The sequence below is a fragment of the Plectropomus leopardus genome, chromosome 6 (assembly GCF_026936395.1).
Source record: "Plectropomus leopardus strain MGB_pleo_1.0 chromosome 6, ASM2693639v1, whole genome shotgun sequence".
NCBI classification, from domain to species: domain Eukaryota; kingdom Metazoa; phylum Chordata; class Actinopteri; order Perciformes; family Serranidae; genus Plectropomus; species Plectropomus leopardus.
This window is the reverse complement of record NC_142181.1, coordinates 11,832,976-11,856,020: the sequence shown is the minus strand read 5'-3', so window position 1 is coordinate 11,856,020 and position 23,045 is coordinate 11,832,976. Positions and strand designations below refer to the sequence as shown.

General features: G+C 40.9%; 2 protein-coding genes across 2 annotated transcripts in view; one reads left to right on the top strand and one right to left on the bottom strand.

Moving 5' to 3' along the window:
• Positions 1-169: 169 nt before the first annotated feature.
• On the bottom strand, positions 170-13,034 carry npat (nuclear protein, ataxia-telangiectasia locus). The gene is made up of 17 exons (XM_088078770.1): positions 12,822-13,034; positions 12,496-12,614; positions 12,331-12,391; positions 10,897-10,969; positions 10,706-10,746; positions 10,065-10,307; positions 9,599-9,674; positions 8,516-8,639; positions 7,889-7,980; positions 7,659-7,740; positions 7,400-7,496; positions 7,159-7,275; positions 5,106-6,431; positions 4,599-4,699; positions 3,447-3,531; positions 1,912-3,281; positions 170-919 (listed from the first exon to the last, which is right to left on the bottom strand). The coding sequence occupies exons 1-17, from the start codon at positions 12,856-12,858 to the stop codon at positions 839-841; spliced, it is 4,125 nt and encodes a 1,374-aa protein (XP_087934896.1). The 5' UTR covers positions 12,859-13,034; the 3' UTR covers positions 170-838.
• Positions 13,035-13,329: 295 nt separating this feature from the next.
• The window catches only part of atm (ATM serine/threonine kinase), a 32,320-nt gene continuing 22,604 nt past the window's right edge, over positions 13,330-23,045 (top strand). The window contains exons 1-20 of the mRNA XM_042486751.2: positions 13,330-13,481; positions 13,766-13,879; positions 14,431-14,549; positions 14,995-15,140; positions 15,371-15,535; positions 15,780-15,945; positions 16,067-16,305; positions 17,321-17,490; positions 17,646-17,824; positions 18,379-18,750; positions 18,853-19,056; positions 19,818-19,919; positions 20,039-20,273; positions 20,362-20,493; positions 21,469-21,594; positions 21,730-21,819; positions 21,959-22,145; positions 22,261-22,454; positions 22,532-22,611; positions 22,706-22,861. Of these exons, the coding sequence (XP_042342685.2) occupies positions 13,808-13,879; positions 14,431-14,549; positions 14,995-15,140; positions 15,371-15,535; positions 15,780-15,945; positions 16,067-16,305; positions 17,321-17,490; positions 17,646-17,824; positions 18,379-18,750; positions 18,853-19,056; positions 19,818-19,919; positions 20,039-20,273; positions 20,362-20,493; positions 21,469-21,594; positions 21,730-21,819; positions 21,959-22,145; positions 22,261-22,454; positions 22,532-22,611; positions 22,706-22,861 (3,134 nt within the window). The 5' untranslated portion in view covers positions 13,330-13,481; positions 13,766-13,807. The remainder of the gene's footprint in view (positions 13,482-13,765; positions 13,880-14,430; positions 14,550-14,994; positions 15,141-15,370; positions 15,536-15,779; positions 15,946-16,066; positions 16,306-17,320; positions 17,491-17,645; positions 17,825-18,378; positions 18,751-18,852; positions 19,057-19,817; positions 19,920-20,038; positions 20,274-20,361; positions 20,494-21,468; positions 21,595-21,729; positions 21,820-21,958; positions 22,146-22,260; positions 22,455-22,531; positions 22,612-22,705; positions 22,862-23,045) is intronic.

Sequence of the window (23,045 nt, the reverse complement as noted above, 5' to 3'; positions counted from 1 at the left end):
GGTTTGGACTTCCTTCCACCTATTGTCAGTCCTCAAAGAACATACTGGATTCTCACATCCTGCAACATACACACATTTTTGCAGATTACGCTCAGGAGTTCAGTGCCTATATACCTTTTGCTGTACAATGAAACTGGGCCTACTTTGAGGAAAAAAAAAAACAGACAAGACTGATTCTTTGTTTTATTACAACACCGAATGAAGCCTGAGTATGCAAATTTGAACAACTGTAGCCATTTTGTGTGTCTGATTCTACCAACAACAAAAAAGTGTAAAATACACACATGCGCACACACCCACACACATACCATAAAATATATTCTTCACATTGCATTTCATATTTATCAGTTAACCATTTACTTCTTTGAACATGAAAAAGTAAAACCAATGAGAGCTCAGACTACAGTTACTAGTTGATATTACATAACATTTTTTTTTACATACCAACCTATTAGTCAGCCTTAGCTTGACTTATTAGAGTCAAATATTGACCAAGAAAATGTCACCCATTTTACCAACATGCACCCATGATGTCAGTGTCCCATTGTTTTGTTATAGTTCAAAACGATCATTTAAACAGAAGTGAGCATGTGAATAAAAAACCACCACCAACAACAAAATGCCATTTTTGTCCTACTGCTGCTACGGCACACTGGAAACCATTCAGCCGAATTAAAGTCCGTCATTGGCTGAAGGAGACATTACAGCTTATAAGGTCTCGGGCAAGGTTACTAATAGGAACCATAGGCACTGGTTTAGCAGATGGCTTGTTCTATTCCTGGATAGTAACCTAAGCAGGTAGTGATATGGTTGTCCTTTCCTGTTGGTGTGTCCGGTTTCACTCATCATAGTGAAGTGAGGACAGGAACTTATCCACATCCAAGTCATGGGGAAAGCATTCTACAAGTTTCTTCCTTTCCTGAAGATTTAAACCAAAAATCAGAATTACAAGACAGAAATATGCATAGAAATTCCTCTTTGTTAAATGGCATTAATGAGATTAATTAACATTGAATTACAATCAAACTGAAAAGTACCGATACCAAAAGGCAGTTTATCTGTTGAAGTCACAACAATTTCTAATCAAGAAGAGAAACTTGTGGCCAGTTTAAACATGAAACATATCACACACTAAAACACAAGTGTTGGTTGGAGACAGACAACTCAGCTTTTCTTAGTTCTTCATGAATGAGGCAAAAATATAGACTGGTCTGATGGTGGCACCAGAGTAAAGGCCACATTGTCACCTAAAACCACCCGTTCACTCTGTAAACTGCTTATCCTGTTTAAGGTTACTGAGGACAGACTGCATGTGGACAGACACGTTCACACCTGAAGGCCACAGAGTTTCCAATGCATCACACCTCCATGTCTACAAAAGGGTTTATCCTTTGTACTGTGGTCATTTCAGGACATCTCAGACTCAGCTCGTCAAAGATCAAAGTTGAAACTGATCTCAGCTACCATCAGTCTTTGCTGTTTTGTCGGGCTCCACATTTTGTAATTAGTGTGCTTGAGAGAACAAGAGAATATTGGTAGTTTTGTAGGGTTGTAATTGATATATGGTGAAATTATACCCACACAAGAAAAAAATCTAGGTATACCATTAGTAAATTAATTGATTATTTGCTCGACAGAAAATTAATGCAACTATTTTGATAGATTTGTTCTTTAGGCAAACAGGCAATTTGAAGATGTCCCTTTGGGCTTTATGAAATTGTAACATTTTATGCCATTTCCAGGGCATTTAAAGGACTAGCAATCATTTGCAAAAATAATCGATTCTGATCGATTATAGTCATTATTTACAGCCCTAAATCTAACTGCATCTAAAAGCAGAATACTGCTGAAGCAGTACTTGTTTATTACAGAAAATGCCTCCTAAATGGGAAAAGCGTGTGTTGTGCTTACCCGATCTTTCTTTTTGCTGGGAGAATGTTTTGACTCTTTCTTTGCAGACGGGCTGGCTGTAGGGGAAGACAGCTTGCGTTTCTTAGAGTTCTTTGAACTTGTGGCAGAATTTTCTCCTACTTCCTCCTGACGCAAACTGTCCTTCAGCGGAGTGCCTGTCCTGGCGATGGCAGCACGGGACAGAATCATGAGTGTGTGAGCAGCCATGTTGATGCTGTTTTCACTGCCAGCCTCACTGGCTGGGCTGCAGGTGGGGATGTCCGGGGTGTTGGGAGGCATTAGATGCTTGGGAGTCCCCTCTCCATCTTTACCTTTCTTATGTCTGGAAGGAGTCCTGGGACGTTCAGGGGACACCTCCTGGTTAGGGCCAGTCCCGAGGGTCCTGGAAAGAGTGTGGTCTGAACTGCCCGCTGTGGGCCTCTTGACTGGGGTGGAGGGAGAGCCTAGGCCCTGGATGTCCTGCAGCATCTCAGCTGCCTGTTTGGCCAGAGAGCTGGTCTTTGATGGTGCTTTTGTAGCCTTTGACTGAGTATTAGATGCAGGCTGGGGGACAGGTGGAGGACTTAAGTCTCTCAATGCAGAGGATGAAGCTGTTGACTGCTGCTCTTGCAAGCCACCCTTTATTTCATTTTCCTTGTTTGCGGTCACATTTGGCACCTCCTGTGAGGACTGCCTCTTCTCTGTGCGCCCCTCACGTGATTTGCCGGGAGCTTTTTCTGCAGGTTCTTTCCTGCTGCTCTCTTCTTTCTCCTTTCTAGTTCCTGATTTTGGAGCAGAATCAGAGGACGATGACCTAGAAGAGTGAGAATCCTTAGCTTTTGCTGCATCACCATCCTTATCATGATTGTGTTTTCTGTCAATAGATTTTGATATTCTTCCTGATTCTGACTTTTTCAAAGTCTCAGGCTGTGAGGCATCAACCTTGCTGGTACTTGCACTTTGAGACTCTTGGGTATGGATGCTATGATCTTGTTTGCGAGAGTTCTTTTTAAGAGGATCTTTCTGGTGCTGTTGTGGAGGCATGGACTTCTCTGCATCCTTCATGAAACCTCCCCCAGTCTGGGGATCTGCTGAGCATCTGATAATTTCCACCCTCCTCTTGGGCTTGTTGCCACCCAAGATGGCAGGTCTTGTTCGCATCACCGACTGTGTGTCGTCTTTTTCAGTCTGATGGACAGATTGTGATGGAGATGTATTTGTAGCTGGAGTTGTGGTAGTTCTTGTTGTTTTAGCGGTTTGTGGTTGAACTTCTGCAGAGGAGTCAAAACACAAAATCCTCCTGTGTGTAGAACCCTTTGCTGTATCCTGCTGGCCTGTGTTTCCAGTTGACACAGGTTGAGCCAACTTACCAACATGGTGCTGCTCTGTGCCTGGAATTCACATAAAAATAAGATCAGAGAAGTGAGAAAGGGACATTCAAACATTAAGCAGAGAAACACTGGACAATCCTATGGTAACATACAGTGAAAGAATATTACGTCATTTTCAACCATATACCACAAGCTAGCACTGCTCCGAAGTGACTTAGGACTTACCAGCAGGTGACCGTTTCATTGCCATTGTGGGAGACTTGGGTTTAACAGTTTCTGACTGCTGTACTGGTTTTGGTATTGCAACAAGCTGTAAATACAACAATATGATAGGTGTTATTGCTCTTGACTTTGCCAAAAGTCTTAACGGCTTTCTGTCCACTTAAAGAATAAAGAAATGTGCATTTGGAATTTGTTACATTACAGACAAAAATTGCCATTTACCACCCCAAATAAGTGACGTTTCGAGCTACGTGCTCTTCTTCAGATTGAAGACCAGCATGTAGCTCTAAATGTCACTTATTTGTGAGTATCTCAATTAGAAAAAAAGCTGTAAAGGGTGCTGAAGTGTGCAGACCTTCCTCTTTTCAACATTTGCACTTTAATGTGGTTCCAGCACCCTCTTTATGGATGTTTGCTTTTTTAACTTTTTGCATGTCATTTACTACCCCACCAAATATGGCTAAATAAAGCTTTCACCAAGTCTATAAAATTAGGTTTCAAAATCATGACAAATTAATTAATATTCTCTGCTTTGAATTGCTGGAAGCATGTCCACTGATGGCCAGTCTTGCCAATATGGCATTGACGTTGGCAGCAAAGAGCCGGATCGGTCAATGCAGTGTGACAAAGTGACAAAGCAGCATTTCAAATAAGTCATTATTAGTTACCACAGTGTGTGCAGTTGAACAGCGTTTGGTTCAATCTCCCATCATGCTGCAGTGCCCGGAGCTCCCTACTTGTCCACTGAAAGATGTGAAACCCCTGGGACGGCCTCTAGCTCAGTGAGTAGAGCGTCCGCCCCATGAAGGCTGAGTCCTTTGCAGTGGCCCAGGTTCAATTCTGGCTTGTGGACCTTTGCTGCGTGTCATCCCCATTCTCTCTCCCCCTTTCCTGTCACTCTGTAACTACGCTATAATAAAAGGCATTAAAAGCCAAAAAAGTATTCTTTAAAAAGATGTGAAACCCCGCCGGCAGGCAGATAAACAGTGAGCTCCGGGCTGGCAGCACGGAGGAAGGTTGAGTGTTTTTTGTCAAAATGTAATACCAACAACAACAACAACACAGAGCTATTAGAAAATTGGCAGGGGCTCCCTTTCCCCTTCAGGTGAAATTGGTTAGAAACAAACTTACAAACTGCAGATAAAGCTTTGTTACCTGATTGGACACCATCTGGACCTTCCCCACAGTATTCTGCCCCACCACAGAAACAGGAAGCATCACGGGTTTGACTGGTGATGGTAAAATGAGTGTTGACCCTGCACAGAAAGACTCAGATTATTTTTCAGAAATAATACAAACAGTGATAAAGAACAAAAAACAAAAATTAGGGTCAAAAAAGAATGTTGCCTATCAACAGCGTTTCTGGAAATTGCGGTCTGAGTAACCTGAGTTAGAAGTGTTAATATTAGCTGTTATTTTGCACTGTAACCCATGTGTTAATGCGAACAAGCACCAAATTGTACATTGCTCCTTAGGAACAGAACTCCACATTATCACACGTTCACAAATGGGGCAGAAGTGACATTATCAATACTTTGTCCAGCCCAAAGTCCCTCAACGAATACTATAAATAAGGACGACAATCTAAACATCAAAACTTACAACTGCAAAAATCAAAGCCAGCTCCTGATATTGACGCGAGACTGAGTTTACGACTCTTACCAGTGGAAAAGCCTCGTGAGCGAGTTGGTGTGGTCATTCCATACTGGTTGGTGGGTAAAGGCTGCCCCTTTGAGACACCAGCAGAGAGTAGCAACTGTCTGTCTGTAGTTGGGGGCTCAGTCACAAAGATGTAGCTGGCTGCAGCTCCTTGAAGGGCAGTGTTGGTGGCATCCAGGGGTAGTTGAATTATGTAATTTTGCTGGGCCTGTGATGTCCCTGATAATGGGGAAGCGAGTAGAGCCCCAGCCTTACAGCTAAGAGGACTGGCATGTCCCTCAGAGCTTTGCAAGCCACTAACGGCCTGTGCTGCCTCATCCAAGTTGGCCTTTGGTGTGCCAGGGACTCCAGAGGACTTTGCTGGAGAGGAAAGATAGATTGTGGGTATCTTGTCTCCGGAAATACTAGAAATGGCCTGACTCAAGGCCTTGTCACTGGAAGACTCCTCATCCTGGTTATCTGTGATGATGATCTTTAAAGAAACTATATTACTGGAATCAGCTGCAGCTTTGCCTGGGGTGGCTTGACTGGAGGTTGCAGGATCAGGTGCTGCACCTTGTGGGGCACAAGAGGAGGAGGATGCAGGTGCAGCTGTAAGCGTTGTAGAGGTAGAAGCAGATGTGGCTAAGCCAGGTGTTGCTGTGAATGGTGCAGCAGCGGACACTGATGAGAGTGAGGCAGAGACAGTTGTAAGTGTGGCACTGCTAGAAGCAGATGTGCAAGAGGCAGATTCAGGTGTTACCAAGAGAGCAGACCCTGATGGAGTGTCTCTTCCAGTACGTGAAAGTGACGAATGAGGTAGGTCAGCAGTCTGCGTTGGAGTGTTGTTCTGTTCAACTTGTAAAGGAAACAAAAAAGTAGGAGGGGCTATAGCAGATTGCACTTTGGTTCCTTGTGCTTGTTCATGCTGCTGTTTTTTGTCAACATTCGATGTTGCTTCCAGCACTGCATATGCAGCAGAGGGAAGAGGGGTTGTTTCAGTGGGGACAGATGTGATGGAGGTGCTGTCCTCAGTGGCCATATTGTCTGCAGGAGGGGGAGGCGTATTCAATGATTCATCAATATCCATTGGTGTAACAAAAACACTGTTATTAAAAAGTGAGGCTTTTTCTTTTCTGTTCGTGTCCACTGCAGCAGATGAGACACCTCGGTGCTCCCCATGACTCACTAACAATTTGGCTGAACTATTTTCAATTCTGGATGCTCTGCCACTGGGGCCAAGAATTGTTTTCTTTAAAAAGGTGGGAGCGGTGGATTTTCTGGTCTTACGCTCCTGTCCAGCTCTCATCTTCACTGTATCCAAAGCATTGGCTTCTCTGAATGTAGTGCCTGAAAAATACAATCAAATATTTGATGATTAGTCTGTCTTTGTCTTTGTATTTGACACAGCTCTGTGTTCTGTAGGGGTATAACAGTTTTTATTTTATTTTTGGCTGATATTCCACCTGTACATCGTGCAGTTTGATGAAAGTTAGAAAGCAAGTAGGATAAAGTGGGGTTGTTTTGACAATAAAATTAATTCTGTTTTATTTGATAGCTGCTGATAAATAAAACAACTTGTATAGAGGCAGATAAACACTGACTTAGGGCAAATTAAAAAAAAAAATGAATGTTTAACACTGATTTTCAAAATCAACATCAGCAATTAGCATTTGCCACAAAACCAACATCTTTTCTATGTAAAGACTATAAAAGACTATGATATTGTTGACCAAAGTCTGCAGTCATCATAAAGTGTGGTGTGTCTGCAAAAGAGTTTGTCCTACTCTTGACACGCACTAATGACATAGACAAGGAGGGAGCCAAGTGCTAAGCTTTGCTGAAATGTTAGCATTCTTGACAACAACAATGTAACTGAAAACTTGATTTCGTGGACCACTGACGGTCTGTTTCTCACTCTGCAGCCCTCAGTGAGAAAAACCTTCATGCTAAGCTCCCTTCCAAACTTTCGATTTAAGAAACCTGCCTTGGCCTGTGAGAGGCAAACGGTAATCAAAGACAACATGCATGTTTTCTTCTGCTGAGAGCCTAATGCTGTATTGGTTTGTAAGAATACCTGGCTCATCACTCTGAAGGGGTCCGACTGTAGATGAAGGTCCAGCAGCGTCGCTCTCTTCTGGACTATTGCTAATATCTCCATCCCCTGCTTCACTTTCAGGGAATTTGGTTTTATCTGCAAATACACATTATAAAGTCTGTTTTGAAATGGCCTCATGCTTTATTACATCATTAAACTGAGCTGATTAAGGAGAAATCTACACAACAGACAAAGCAAAAGCAACATAGGCCATAGTTACTGTAATCGAAGAGCTCAAACAGGGCGTGAAAAGCTGGGTCAGACTCTGTTTGTTCCAAAATGTCATGTATGGCATCATCACTCATGTGGATTTCCCCCTGTAACATAGGACATGTGCCAGAAAGTAATATTAAAGACACACATAAAAATAAGCAAAGCTTGATTGTTATTGTCAGTTATAACTATTTATGAAGAACATTTTTGAAAATAAATACATAAATAACGCTGTTATGATATTAGTGTTTATATTTTTTCAGCACCTGTAAACCAAGGATTTCATCTATAGACTGGTCTGCCTCCACTGTACTTGAAGGGGCCTTTGTTGATTGGGGTGTGGGCTCGCTGATAAAGAGATGAAACAGAGTTGCAGTCATGCAGACTTGCAGTCATGTCACGGTTTTGGCTGCCATTGACAAAATCATAAATCATCTACCACAACAACCTAATACATAAACAGTGAGGCAATGCAGAGTTCCAAGTCAACACTTACTTGGCGAGGATTTTGTTGATGTTTTCAGCAAGCTTCTCCTGTAACGATCTGTCCCCTAATATCTTGTCCCGTGCACTTTGTATCACAAGTTGCTGAGCAGAAAAGCGTGTGTTGGCAAGTCACAAAAAGCATGAATCATTACAAAAAAAGGAAAGAAGAATACATTCAAGAGAAAGCGTGCCATTTCTGATTAGAAGATATTCTACTATCACCTACTGCTCCTCGAGCCACAGAGGTGCTTAGGTCACTTACTATTATCGAGTCTAAAAGACAACAGTTCCTTTTAACCCCTCCCCCCCTGAGCTCGCTACATAATACATAAAAGATTCAGTTAGTGTTGATGCTTCACAACTAACCAAAATATGCACTTAAACCAGATCAAACTTGTTTAGAGTTTAATGTTTAAGCCTGATTTATCTGTGTCTGGAAGATCCTGTCATTCACTATACTTGATCAAAAACATATTTACTTCAGGTTTCCTAAAATTCTGACAATCTACAGGTAATTTAGCCCATATTAGTTTCACAAGATGGACCAAGATGACTGCATGAGGAGAAAATGCTTCTTTTTTGTGAAAATGTTCTCAGTGTTGCAGAAAACCAACCGCTAACATACAGATCTACTTACAGGAAAGTTCTCATCGACGGCCTCTTCAGGTTGGGGTTCTGCGTTGGGCGTACTGACAGTCATGGCACATCTGCCAGGGGCACTTGACCCACTCTGAGCACCACCTCTCTTCCTGGGGGTGTCCCTGAGGGCAACAGAAAACATTATAGAGGTAATTGCCAACATGCACAAAGCATGAACGTAACAATATGACCACTATAAAGTGCAATCTCATTCAAAGACACTACAAACTAAAAGCCTCAATCTGACAAGCCAATCAATATTTTTTACTTTGGAGACTTTTCGACTCGTTTTAGTCACAGTAAATCATGACGGTGTGACAGTGACAGTGTGTAATTAACAGACTCAGAAACTGAAGCAGCTAAATTGAATTCAACTACCAATCATTTTATAATTTACACCTTTGCTTTTTTATTTACCGTCATGACAATTTTAAATATCTTCCGAGAAAAAGACAATGCATTAACATGCATTTCTGTACTTTAGTTCTGCACCTCGACAGCAGCATTGTCAAGTTAATGTACAATAGTACAATTCAACTCAATCCAAAGGGGCTTTATTGCCATGGACAATATATATTTGTCACTGTCAAAGCCGGTGTGAAATAAAAACAAAAAATGTTTGTTCAATAAGTTAAGATATACTAGGATAAGGAAGTGTATTGTATTTTTCACTTTCATTTTATAGCATTCTGAATGTTTGACAATCTCAGAGGCTTTTAAACTTTTTTATCCCTAACCCATAACCCGAATACTGTTTTCATTAATGCAAAAAGTTTTATCGTTCATGTTTACTACTCTGCTACTAACCAAGATAAGAAATGTGAATGAAATTCAACTCTAATGAAATTGGTGTTGTTGTCATGTTTTATATATACACACACACATATATATATATATATATATATATATATATATATATATATATATATATATATATATATATATATATATATATATATGACTGTCAATTTCTCCCAGTGGTAACAGAAAATGGTATCGCATGGTAATGGTTTTCAGGTTTTGTATCACATTTAGAAATTCCAGTGTAGCACTAAATTATAACAATAAAAATCATCCTTACCATTTCCGTCGTCCAGGTGACATCGGGCCTGTATTTAGCCGTTGTTCTGAAACAACTACCTGTATAGGTGAATCCCCTGTAAAGGACACATTATGTCACACAATACACAGAAGCAATTTTTTTTGTGATGTGTGATAGCTTGCAAGCATGCAAAAATACAATGAGCCGATAGAGCTTTGCTAAATCTTTCAACGGCCTTAAGATGGAGAAAGATATGGGCTTCAATAAGGACACATTTTCAAGCAATTATCAGAAATAAGATTACTTTTGTTTAAAGAATATTTCCTTTAACATGACACAGCTTGATTCAACATCTCCACTGCATTATATCAGCAATGGTGGAAATGACCACCAATTCATTAAGGCAAGTGAAAACAAACCTTCTAAGCCTTTAAAACTGTCAACTCAACTACCCTGTAAATAAAACAAACAATATAGAGAGCACTGCACGTTTTATGATACTGACTTGGTGTATTTAGAAATCGGCTGGTATCATGGATCGGCAGGTGTGAGCCACTGCTGATAGCTGGTCTGGTGTGTGCCGCAGTATAGCTCACGGGAGTGGAGTGGCTGAGCATGCTGTGGGAGGTGAGTGCAGGGCTGATGATGGAGCTTGTTTCAGAAACTGTTGAGCAGATGACACCACCAGCTGAAGCCACAGTCAAGACCCGCTGTCTTGCCATGTTTGCCACTCCAATGCGTGAACGTGCTGCAATGAACACAGAAGTTAAAACATCTATGTACAAAGCCTGAGCAAACACAGGACCCAAACAAGTTTTTATCATTTAGTATTTCTGGTTATATCTTCAATCATAGTTTGACTACAGTGTTAAGGGTGGTTAAACGGATTATTTGGACACTCAGTGAATTCACCACTGTGTCCTACATTTTGTGGATTTAGTCATTTTGATTTAATTTATATGATGGTGTTAGCTGACCCAAAAATCTTCATGGCAGTCAAATGTAATTGGGTGCGTGTAAATAAGAGATTATGGGAAACACTGCTATACTCTGTATATGCTTATGTACTAGTAATGTAATGAATGAATTAATGATATTAAGCAATAAAATACTAAAGTAAAATAGACAAACTAATAACAGACTTACTTCTTTGAATTGCTGATATAGAGGGGGAATTCTGCAATGACCTACGGAAAGATATAAAACAATAATGGTTAGTTATGCAAATCCAACTCAATGCCAGATTTGAATAGATAACACTGAGATTTGAGATTGTGGTCAGTTTTAATTTGAGATAACCGCAGTGATTTGGATTGTGAAACTTAAAGCTCACATACTTTATCTGGTTGAGTGTAAAATCCAATTTTTTCCACAACGAAGTCATCATGGCAGGTACTTCATGACAAGACTCTTTAAAAAAAATGGACAAATTACCAACAGTACAAACATGACACATAAATGAGATCATACACAATCAGCCAAAACATAGAAAACAGTGATAGGTTAAGTGAATAACACTGATCATCTTGTTACAATGCAATGTCCTGCTGGAAAATCTTTGGTTCTGTCATTCATGTAGATGTTACTTGGCATGCACCACCCACTCAAACACCATTACACACCAAGGAGCCCTGCCTCGATGGCGACAACACTCCCCAATGACAGTGCCCCCCCCAGCATGTCAATGTGCCATGCTACACTCTAAAAACATCTCAGGAATGGCCTGAGCAATGTGACAAAGCTCAAGGTGTCGACCTTGCATCCAAATTCCCCAGATTCCAGTACAATTGAGCATCTCTGGAAAGTGCCTACACCCCAAAAGTCATGTGCTCATGCCTTAACATGTCAGAGACCCCACTGTGGATAGGACTTGGCTCTGACATGTTGAGGCATGGACACAGGAACTCTAAGGGGCATCTTCTGATGTCCAGCACCAGTGGGTTGACATTGGATCCTATAGAGTTTTGTGGGTTGTGAGTTGGGGTACTGGCAAGTTCCATGAATGCAGGATCAGATTGATATTCGGAGGTCCATCCCTTGGGCTCAATCCTCAGACAATTCTGGAGCACTTTTTGGGGGATTGCAGGGTGCACTGTCCTGCTGCTGGGAGGGGGAGGGAGGGGGGTACTTGGTGCACCACAGTGTGTGGGGTGGGTGGTGCATGTCATATAGCATCCAGTTAAATAATGTAGCAAAGCAAGACTCGCACACAGAACAAAAAAGTTTCAGACTTAAGACCTAAGTCTGGATTGCAACTATACAGACAGTGAAAAAAATGTGCATAGAATGCAAACTTGCAAATGTTTCAGTCACATTTCAAATATCTCTATCTTCCATGTTGCAGGGCTGTACAGACAGTGAAAAATATACAAATGTGGATAGAGTGCCCATGTAAGAGAAAGTGACCTATATATATATATATGGTGAACCAGTATGCATGTCTCATTCTGCACTGATGAAAGTCCAGCATGGACTGAAACATTTGCACGTTTGCACTCTATGCACATTTTTTCCACTGCCAGTACAGTTGCAATCCAGACTTAAGTCATAATCGTTTTTTGTTCTATGTGCAAGTCTTCCTTTGCTACATCGTGACATTTTTCTGACTTTCACACAAGGAAAGAAGACAATCATATGGCAGTTTTTTTTACAGATGCAACTCATCCCATGCCTACCGACATCCACATTAATGCCACGGCTCAAGGACTCCAAGCAGCACATTGCAATCACTTCGCATGTCAGTGGTTTTAATGGTTTGGTTTTAATCTCACCTTTTGTTTTGGCAGCTACATACTCATTTAAGATGGTCGTGAGGCCTTTCCCAAAGACAGACTGTGTGGAGGAAAAACAAGGAATCATAGATAGTTGCAGTGATTTAGATGACACTTAGTTAACAGTTTGTGGGAGGGCTACTCAGACACAATCGGCACACTTACAAACACACAAGCAGGAATCGTCCCGTCTTCAGTGGTGTGTTCGGCATATTCTTTTAGATTCGTGCTCTCATGGATGAAAGCTCGGGCTGTAGCCGACAGTCCCTCTTCTTGGAGGTACCCTGGAGAAAGACAGACATCCAGTAAGATGAACAAAACAAAGCTTCAACTGCTAACGCTAGTTACCCCCAAATAAAGGGCAGTTTGTCGTTGTCCGTGGCTAGTTAGCAGTTAAGGACTGAGTTATTAGTCGCCTGTGTACAGTTAAGTCATTCTGTTGGCTAACACTCCAGCTACAGCTTTGCTACGTCAGACAACCCCAGACTTACCCAAAACAAGCCGGGCGACGTCGGATGGTAGCAACATGGCTGCCAGTTTGTTGAAATAAAGAGTGAAGAGTTAGGTAGGAAGCTACATGTTCAAGAAAAAGCTCTCATGAATCCATTATATGGAGTAAAATCAGAAAAACAACAGTGATATCGTTGTGAGGGCGACGTCCTAAGGACACTGTCGCTTATTCAAAAGGCGGGGAACTCAAGTACGTATAACCCGGAAGTTTCGAAATAAATCAGCCACTTGGAATGTTGGTAGTTGTAGTCCAATATGAAACATTAACCTCCTGAACAACATACAGACTGGTAAATACACACATATAAGTGTAATATATATCGTATTACTTATAATTGCTATTTAAAACGCAAATAATATTGAACCAGACCAAACAGTTCGTTTGTTTGAACGTTGGCACTTACGTTACCGGACACACTCGGTTCAAGCCCTGACCAGGAAGTGATGTTGACTCTTTACTGCTGAAGCTGGGGCGGGAATTTCCTGCGTTGTCTGCGTGCGCGCGCGTGTCTGTCAACGCACGCCAAGATGGCAAAGTTGTCAGGAGCACAGCGACAGGCTACTACAGAAACGTAGCGCCTCCATAAACACCCACACCTGCACGGGTGACAGCTCTGTATCTTCAGTTACAACCATTAGAGGTCAGTCACCAGACCGAGAGCGTTTGAATGTATGTTTGTGAATGAAGTTTAAATCCAGTCTCGCACTGTTTTGTTGCTAAAGTAGCTTGTCTACAAGGCTAGGCTAAATACGGAGTGATTTTCAGTATTAAGGTTAACAGCCAATAATACTGTTATTTTACGTTTATAGTTTGTCAGGAGTGCTTGGATAGCGGCAGCTATGCTGTGTAATTGTATTATGTCCACAACGTGGATGAATAACAACAGCCTCTCTTGTCAACATCCTGTCCTCGTGGGTTGAAAAGTCTACATTGATGAGAGCTGCTCCTCATCCACTGTGAATCACAATGAGTCTGGCTCTTCATGATCTCCTGGTCTGCTGCAGAGGGCTGGAGAATGACAAAGCTACAGAGAGGAAGGTAAGCACACCTGCATATAAACTGCTGACCGATATTGTTTTTTCGGGGCAGATACCGATATCGATTATTAGTAGTTAATGAGACCAATAACCAATATCTGGAACCGATATGCATTCACAATATAAATAAAAATCTTTCTGGAATATAACAAACTCTGTCACAAAACTTTGTTTTAAGGCCTTTAGCAAATGTTTACTCAAAACTGAAACTTTTAGCATCAAATATAGCAAGTTCCCAGCAACTTTTCTCATAAAATCAAGTGAAAATTAGAAAAAAAAAAAAAAAAAGCTCCCTGAGGTTTTACAAAGTAAATGCAGAAACCTTTTTTGTTGCACCTTTAGTTATTAAAATAAAAAGCTCAGACAGATAATCTGCAAAATGCCAAATATCTGCCCCAATAATCAGCCAGGCCAGTAATCTGTCAGCCCTTATAAACTGCATTTAAACAATAAAATGAATCATTGTATTAAAATCATTGTAGCTAGGTTTAACCAGGAAGTGTAGTTTTAAGCCTACACTTAGACACTTTTGTCCTCTCTTCATGTCTGCAGAAAGAAGCTGAACGCTTCAGACGGCTCCTTCGAAGTCCAGAGGTTGTGCAGGAGTTGGATCGTACTTCCGGACTTAAAGTTAAAGGCTCTAAGCAACTCACATGGGATGCTGTATTCAGGTATTTTGCCTTTTTGTTCATACATAACACATTGCATATACTGTAGTTATCTAATAAAGTTTAATGTCTTGCAAACTTGTAAATCTTTACGTAAGCTTGCAACCTTGGTGTTGTTTTGTACCTCATCTACTAAAACAAAAGACCTAGTCTGTTTCCATCTTATCGGATTAGTTTCACTTTTACTTACTCACAAATAGATACCTGCTGACTTCCTGGAAGCTTTGTGTGGGCAGCAGCCAAATGCGAATTTGGCTTACTGTACTTAACAAAACAGTAAATATGTTGGGTTTTTATATTTAGAATTGGTGATTTATTCCAAAATGTTCCACAATAAGTTACCTGTAAATTGTGCTCATGCAAGAGTTTTGGTTATATTAGGTTCAGTTTTCTGTCAGAGGCCTTAAAAATTAAACATTTTCTGTCTTGTTTTTTCCCCCTTTGTCAGATTTCTGCAGCGTTATGTCCAGAAGGAGACAGAAAGCATGCAATCAAGTAAATCCAACGTCACTGCAACCACACTGGCCACACGGCAGAAGAAGATGGCTGAAATGTGCAGCTTGATCAAATACTTCATTCGCTATGCTAACAAACGTAAGGACACTGTCTTTGCGAGATCCAATAGTAGCTTACAATACAATGCAATTTAGGTGTCATATTAAATTAAAATATGTTTTGTTCTACATGTGTTTCAATGCCATTTTTTGTTACGTCGTGCGACTCATTCACCTGACAAAAAAACAGCAGAGTTTCTGAGCAGTTAAACAAACTGTTGAGACTTCAGTTACTGTATAGTGTCTCTCTCTTTCTCTCTCTCTCTGCAGGCGGGCCGCGTCTAAAGTGCAGTGAGATGCTGAAACATGTGATAGACGTCCTTCAGAATTCATACAGCTGTTCAGCTTATGGAGAAGATTATAGCAGCCTCCTAGTGAAGGACATCCTCTCTGTCCGCAAGTACTGGTGTGACATCCCTCCACAGCAGTGGCACAGTCAGTAGGATATTCATTTGAATAATATGTGTTTTTAGAAGGTAGAAGGTAGATTTATTAGTAAGTTTTTAAACAAAAAAAACAAAATTATCATTTATGTAAATAATATTTTAGCAACATTTCATAACTTCTAATCTTATTTGTCATTTGCATTACAAAGCGTTATTACTGATGACTGATATTGTAATACCATCTTGCCTACTCAGTTTACTGAATCCCTGCTGTTCATTTTTGTTATCCAAAGATCTTTTGGACTTGTACTGCGACTTGTTCAACACTTCATGCAAGTCCATCAACCGTGTTTTGGTGAGCAGAGTGATCCACACAGTGGTGCAGGGCTGCTGCACGCAGACTGATGGATTCAACAACTCTCTGTTCAGATTTTTCTCCAAAGCACTTCTAAATGCCAGGTGAAGACTTTTAACATCATTTTGTTTTACCATCAGTTCTCATCCAAATTTCTTGAGAACATAATGTACACCGACGAAATAAACAGATGTTTTCTTTTTCAAAATCCCGTGACCCTGTTAGGCAGGAGAAACACTTGGCTGTTTTGGAGCACCTCGTCTCAGCTCTCAACATCTTCTTGAGGTCTGCGGCAATGAATTGTCGGATGAGAGTGTGTCACCTGGGAGAGGAGCTCCTGCCTTCCATACTGTATGTCTGGGCGGATATGAGGCCCAGTGCTGCTCTCAAAGAGGAGATTGTGGAGTTCTTTAACCTGCAGATTTGTGTTCACCACCCCAAAGGAGCCAAGACACAAGATACAGGTAGAGTGATCCTTCCTTTGTCTTTGAAACCAGTTTTATTTGGAGTTGTTTTGACACCTTTGGCTGTCCTTGTGTGGTAGACAGGCTTTATTGTCGGTTGTGTATAGTTTATATATAGTTCCACTGATTTGACTTCTCCAAGCTGTGAAGAAAGAAATCTGTCTAACTTAATCTTAAAAGTTCAAATTGCACCACCAAGAAAAGATGTCAGGAAGGTCAACTGCTTTATGAGTGATAATAATGTCACTGTGACAAAAACTTGAAACAAAATAAAGGTAACTTCAGATGAATTGTGACGGATTACAGATATTAAGCAATCTTTGCAAATTTCATCAACTAAAACACCCTAAAATACGATTTATCATCATGACATTATTGAAAACCATTGGCTGAGCTTGGGATTTATTGTTGGCAATAAGTAAACTTATGATTTAAGGGTGACAAAGTACAATATTTAAAATCACAGGTAACCTTAAACAACCATTAAGGAACACTTAACCCACATAATAATAATTTGAATATCAATTGCTAATAAACAAAAACTGAACTTAAAGTGAAAGTTATTGATGCCCTTTTCAAATATAGATTCCTATACTAAGGTTTTTTAAGTGAAAATGACTTGGATTATGGTGCACGAGATATGTGAGAGTTTGTTAACAGATTTTTTTTATATAGTTTTGCTGTAATTAATGTGGTCTGAAATCAGTCAATATATTCAGGGGTTTTTTTTGTGGAAGCATACATGAAAAGCAGTTTTTCTTACATATTCAAAGTGACTAAGTGATGGCAAGAAAAGGCAGGTTTACTTGTATAGCATATTTACGTACAACAGGGCTATTTAAAGTGCTTTACAGAGCACATACAAACGGTCAATTTGTGGGTAAATTATTCCTTTAAACACGATCCCCCGTTACTTCTGTTCTTCAAGAATATTCTCTGTTTTTGGATTCTTCATTCAGTGTATGAGAAAAACAAAATATTCCTTTAACTAGTTGTCCCCTCTCTCATATTTTAGGTGCTCACGCTGAGGACTGGACCAGGTGGCGGAGTCTGCTGTACAACCTGTATGATGCTTTAATCCGAGAAATTAGTCATATAGGCAGCAGAGGGAAGTACATCACAGGGACTCGACACATAGCTGTTAAAGACAATCTCATTGAGCTCACAGCTGACATTTGTCATCAGGTAACACAGATCAAGTCTCAAATATTTATACAGAAAGTCACAGTTTCAACCTTTAAGCAATTCTAAAGCTGATTTGAGCGATTTAGATATTGCAGGGTTGTTTGTTCACCTTGACATCAATATTTCCTTAATCTCTTTGTGTTTCTTGCATGTAGCTGTTCAGTGATGACGATGACACCCACGTCTTGGAGGTGACCCAGGCCTCCCTCAGAGCCACGCACATGGGCAGTCCCACCCATGGAGCAGCCAGCAAGCGGCGGCGTATTGAATTGGGTTGGGAGGTCCTGCGGGACCATCTGCAGCCTCACCATAATGACTTTGATATCATTCCATGGTATGAAATTCACAATACAATTAATATAAGAACATTTTAAAGGTAAACAAGTTATCACTGAGCATGGTCGCTTAACCCTTTGAAACCTGGATTGACACCAGGTTTTTTTTGTGCTGCCTTCAGATGCCTTTCACAAGCATTTAAACCTTTGCAACATGGGCAAATTGCTTTGATTTCTTAAAAAAAAAAAACAACAACAATTGGGAGAAAAGGCAATCAGCAGCTTGGCATGAAATAGGAAATATCCCATAAACTGAAAAAAAGGAAAAGATAACCAGTAAAAGGTGACAAAAATTGGTCTGAAATGAGCTTTAAAAAGGGAGAGAGGATCATTTGAAAAAAATATATAATTGTAATATTTAAACTAAGGCCATTTATTTATTTTTGGGGGTATTTTTTTCTTAAATTGCTCATTGCCTTCTTTCCATGTTTTTAAAACATTAACTTAATTTTGTTATAGAAAAACACACAAATTAGCCTGTTGCTTCTCTGATCGTACCAACTCAAGATCAGGAATTACCTAAAGTTAATCAAACCCTCTTTCCTCTTCTCAGGCTGCAGATCACTGCAGTGCTCACCTCCAAGTACCCATCCATGATGCCCAGTCAGGAGCTGGTCCCGCTGCTGTCCATGTTGTACCAACTCCTGGCAGAGCAGCGGAGAGGAGAGAGGGGCCCGTATGTGCTGCGCTGTCTGAGGGAGGTGGCTCGCTGCCAGGCTCGCTACTCGGAAAGGGCCCAAGTCCACAGGACGGAGCTGATGCGGCTGTGGGGTCGAGTGTGGGCCCTGGCACTGCGAGGGGTCAGCTCACCCCAAACAGAGGCCCTCAGCCTGGACCTGCTGGGCGCTATCGTCCACGGTGGACTAATCAATATGGACAGAGAATTCTGGAAGCTCTTCTCTGGATCAGCGTGTAAACCGTCTCAGTGAGTCTGTTTTTCAGTTCGTACTGAAAATCTGTAACTATGATAATTGTGTGATTTTTTTTGTGTTTGAATTTAGTAGCCATTTTTTCTCTTTATTCACAGGGGTGCTGCTCTGTGTCTAACCCAGGCTCTGCTCAAGTGTCCCGTCCCTAAAAGTATCATCTCAAGCTCCGGCTGGGACTATGTGGGGGTCACAGAGGGATCTGCGTCACCGAACCTGAAGGAGTCTCTGATAGCTTGGCTGCTGATGACGGATCAGAGCGATGACATGGAGGATATCTCCAGACCTCACCCTATCATTTGCAGGTTGGCATTTTGTTTGCTTTTACATATGAAGTGTAGATTTATCTGACTTTCTAGATAATTTTGTCCTGGTTTGAGACTTTTTTATTTAAGAAAAATAAATTGTAATATCTTGAGACTATACATATACATATATATATGTGTGTGTGTCTGTGTGTGTGTGTATGTGTGTGTATGTATAAATCACTAAATATAATAATAACTAAAAATTACATAAAAAATACAAAAAAAGGAGGTTAGCTCTCAGATACCTAAAAGTGTGTCACTTTTTTTTATAAATCTTTTTCTCTTTAAGCTATATCTATTTTTCTGTGTTTTTTAGATAAAGGTCTGAATTTCTGCTTTATTATAAGCGTATAACTATACAATTATTCTGCATTGATGTATCGATAAAATCTCAGTGCAAAGTGAAAACATCTATACATATCATCATATTTAAAATTCGCCATTATTTTGAAATTCCCATGGTACATCTGTGTTGCCATTTCTGTCCAAGCACACCTCCTTCCTAAACATTAAAACAGTGTTAACAGCCTAGTGCCTGGTGTATAATTTTAAGCAGCCAATAAAAATACAATGAGGGTAGTTGCTGATATTGGCTAATATCGATCTCAGGACGCTGATTTGAATCAAATTGAAACTGTATCGTGGTAGATTTTGTGTGATAAGCAAATATTGTATTGTTGTCCAGAGAAACAATACTACATTGTATTGTTACGAAACTTGTGATCCTCACCTCTACTTTATTATGATCTTGTGTGCAGAGACTTTCCTCACAATCTAATAGCAAACATCCTGGTCTCACTGACATTAAAAGACACTCGAGCTGGCCTGAAATTTCTGCTGGGTACCGAAGGAGTGGAAAGGTGAGGGGAATAATCCTGATCCCACACACTGAGTACACAGAGTATCAATCACAGACATGATGACAAATCTATCTCATCATTTAATAATAGTGTAATTAAGCTTACAGTTTTTTTTCTAGTGCCTATTTACAAGAACATACCTCATCCACGGCCAAAGACAACTTGGAAGAGATCGAGAGGCTGTATTTACAGTTCGGCTTCAACATGCTGCCCTCACCAAAGCGAGAGACTGACGAGTCAGTGAAAACGGCTTTGACTGACGGCCAATTTGCTGCCGTCCCCTTCCTCAGAAATAAGCTGGAGCAATCCCTGCTCTGTGTGGCTGACGCACTACTCAACTGCTACTCTCCTGACGTGAGTGGAAGTTAATGCTTATGTGTTTATATGTCTGTGTACTATCACAGTAACAAACTGGTATTTATTCTGATTCTCTCTGCAACAGTCTCAGTCCACCCCTCCAGAGTGTCTGGTACGCTGTTTCAGTCTGCTGACTGGTGTTCTAGCAGGTTACGTGTCCACTGGGGTTCTGACTGAGGAAGAGGCCTGCCGCTCACAGCTCTTCCCCAAAGCCAAGGTATCATTCAGATGCATCGCTGCAGATTTGTATTCCATCCTTGGGTGATTGATCATTTCAGCTTTATAAACATTAAAACATTTCGCTAAAGCATTGAAGAATTTAAAGGTTAAGTTTAGTATTTTTCAACCTGAACCCTATTTTTCCATGTTTTGGTGTCTAAATGACTGATGGAACAACCATTACTTGAAGTGGTTCACTACTGATTGAAAGAGGCCGCAATGAAACCACTTGTGTTATTTGTGCACCGTAAGTGTAGTCCACTGTAAGTGCTTGTTATCGCCACTCACAGGCTCAGATTGTCATTGTAAGTTTCTGACAACATTATGGAAAGGACCTCTACATAGACAGACTTTTTTGTTTAATCGGAAACAGCCCTGAAATCACCATTGCCAAACCCACCAGACTCTATATAAATAAACAGTAATTTTATCAATGTAAAACACACTTAATTCAAAATCAACAAAAATAGGATAATGCTCACAAAAGCCATCTTGATTTATCTTTCCACTCTTCCACCAGTCACCAACTCTGGTTGAAATAAACTCTTAATTCACTCAGTTAGATATGTAAATATGCTGGATCTATACACACTAAAATAACCATTTATTTAAATGTAGTCTGGTGGGTTTTGTGATGGTGATTTCAGGGCTGTTACTGGTTAAACAAAGGGATCTTTCCTAACAAAAGGTTTTCTCTTTAGGGATCTTTTCCATAATATTGTCAGGCAATTATAATAATCTGATCCTGGCAAAAGCAAGCACTTTAGTGGATGTAAAGTGATTATGCGCACATGCCCAGAGTAGTTACATTGCAGCCTGTTTTGCAGCTCTGGCTGTAGCACTCTCACTTAATATTGGACCAATTTCAAAGTGGTAGTCAACTAGACACAAAAACATGGAAAAATAGCCTCCAGGTTGGTTGAAAACTCCCAAACCTACCCTTTAAGGTTGTCGGTGTGTTTTTTGTTACTAGGCCCTGGCTCAGGACTTCAGCGGTTTTATTTCTAGTGTGAAAGTGAAGATGACAGAGGAAGGAACCATGAGCATGCTGAGATCTGTCATGAAGCTGTGCACACAGTCAGCCAATAGACAAAACAAGGTGAAAAAAAAACATCCATCAACAAACTATGCATAATGCTGAAATAATACAAAATTCAGATTAATCTAATCAATTTATGGATGAACAGATATATAATGTTATTTTGGAGTAAATATTTTGACCTCTCCTCTGCAGGATCATGGTTGTCCCGTCTCATCCAGTCTGTTCATCATGATTCTGTCGGCCAGTCTCCTCACTGAACTGGCTGAGATCTGCAAACTGTTGGTAGGTGACATATATATCTACTGCATATGAAGTACATAGCAGATTAAAGATGTTTGTGGCTGGAGGATATAACAAGTGGAAACCTTCATCTGAAGAAGCTGGCAGGCTGAATTACTGTCTTACTTCCTCACATCTTCAGCTAAGCAGTGTTTTGAAGAGAGTTGGTGTTGTGGATGAAGATGATCACATGGATGACGACTGCGACTTGACCAGAACTCAACAAGGGGACGGCATTGACCTGTTTGAGGAGGGCGAAGAGTCCCACAGTGGCAGCAATGGGACCAACAGACAGAAAGGGGACACCAGTGATGCCTCCTGTGGGCCAGGTAAGAAGGGATCACGACCTTGTCTGTAAAACTGTGCCTCTTCTGGGATAAGAAAGTCGCTGATCATCCTGTCAGTGGATAACAGATTTTAAAAAATCGTTTTCTCCTCTGTCAGGTGCAAAAAGCCTGTTAGCAGGCGATCATCTGGCCCAGCACGACCTGGCTCTCCTTGCAGTCTTGGAGTTCTTGTGCGAGTGTGGCTCCATCCAGCCCGTCCACGGTCTGCCCTTCAAACCTCAGGACGTGCGACGCAGGCTGCTGTTGATGGCCGAGCAGATGGACTTTAGCAAAGCCCTGCACCTCAACATGGTGGGTAACTGCTGCTGTGGAGTCATGGTTTCAGCAGAAATGATGGTTCAGCTGATGAACTTTGATATCTTTTCCAGTATCTTGTCCTGCTGAAGAAGCTTCCTGTCGAGGACTCGCTCTCTCCCGAGGAATTTGATTCACTGCTTCGTCCTGTATGGTAGGGAAATCTTTCTGTCACAAATGAATGTTTTCTGCTCTCATAAAATACTTTTTTTAATGCATTTCACCTGTTTGTTGTGCTGTGTTTACAGGGACCTGTGTTCACTGTACCGTCAAGACCAAGAGATCTGCGCTGCTGTCCTGTTGGGTTTGTTACCCTCCATCATGAGCCTCGGGAAAACCCACCACACGCTGGAGGAGATGAGACATGTTCAGGGATCTCTGCTACAAGTGATGTCTGGATTCTGGTTAGTAGCTTTTTTTGCAACATGAGCAGATTTAGGGTTGGTCTGTAAGAGATTATGTCCCTAAAATACAGCCTCTGTCTGTGGCAAGGAGCCTTCAGTCTGTGAAGGAGGATGATTGAGTGTAAAATGTGCCTCCTTTGGTTGTCAGGAAAGAAAATTCCTCTCTTTTTTAGTATTTTTAATT

Excerpts from the sequence above, each read along its gene's own strand:
- npat (XM_088078770.1), bottom strand. The coding sequence starts at position 12,858 with ATGTTGCTACCATCCGACGTCGCCCGGCTTGTTTTGG. Across the intron at positions 10,747-10,896 it reads TTTACACTCAACCAGATAAA|GTCATTGCAGAATTCCCCCT; the intron begins GTATGTGAGCTT and ends ATCTTTCCGTAG. Across the intron at positions 8,640-9,598 it reads TCACCTGGACGACGGAAATG|GGACACCCCCAGGAAGAGAG; the intron begins GTAAGGATGATT and ends TGTTGCCCTCAG.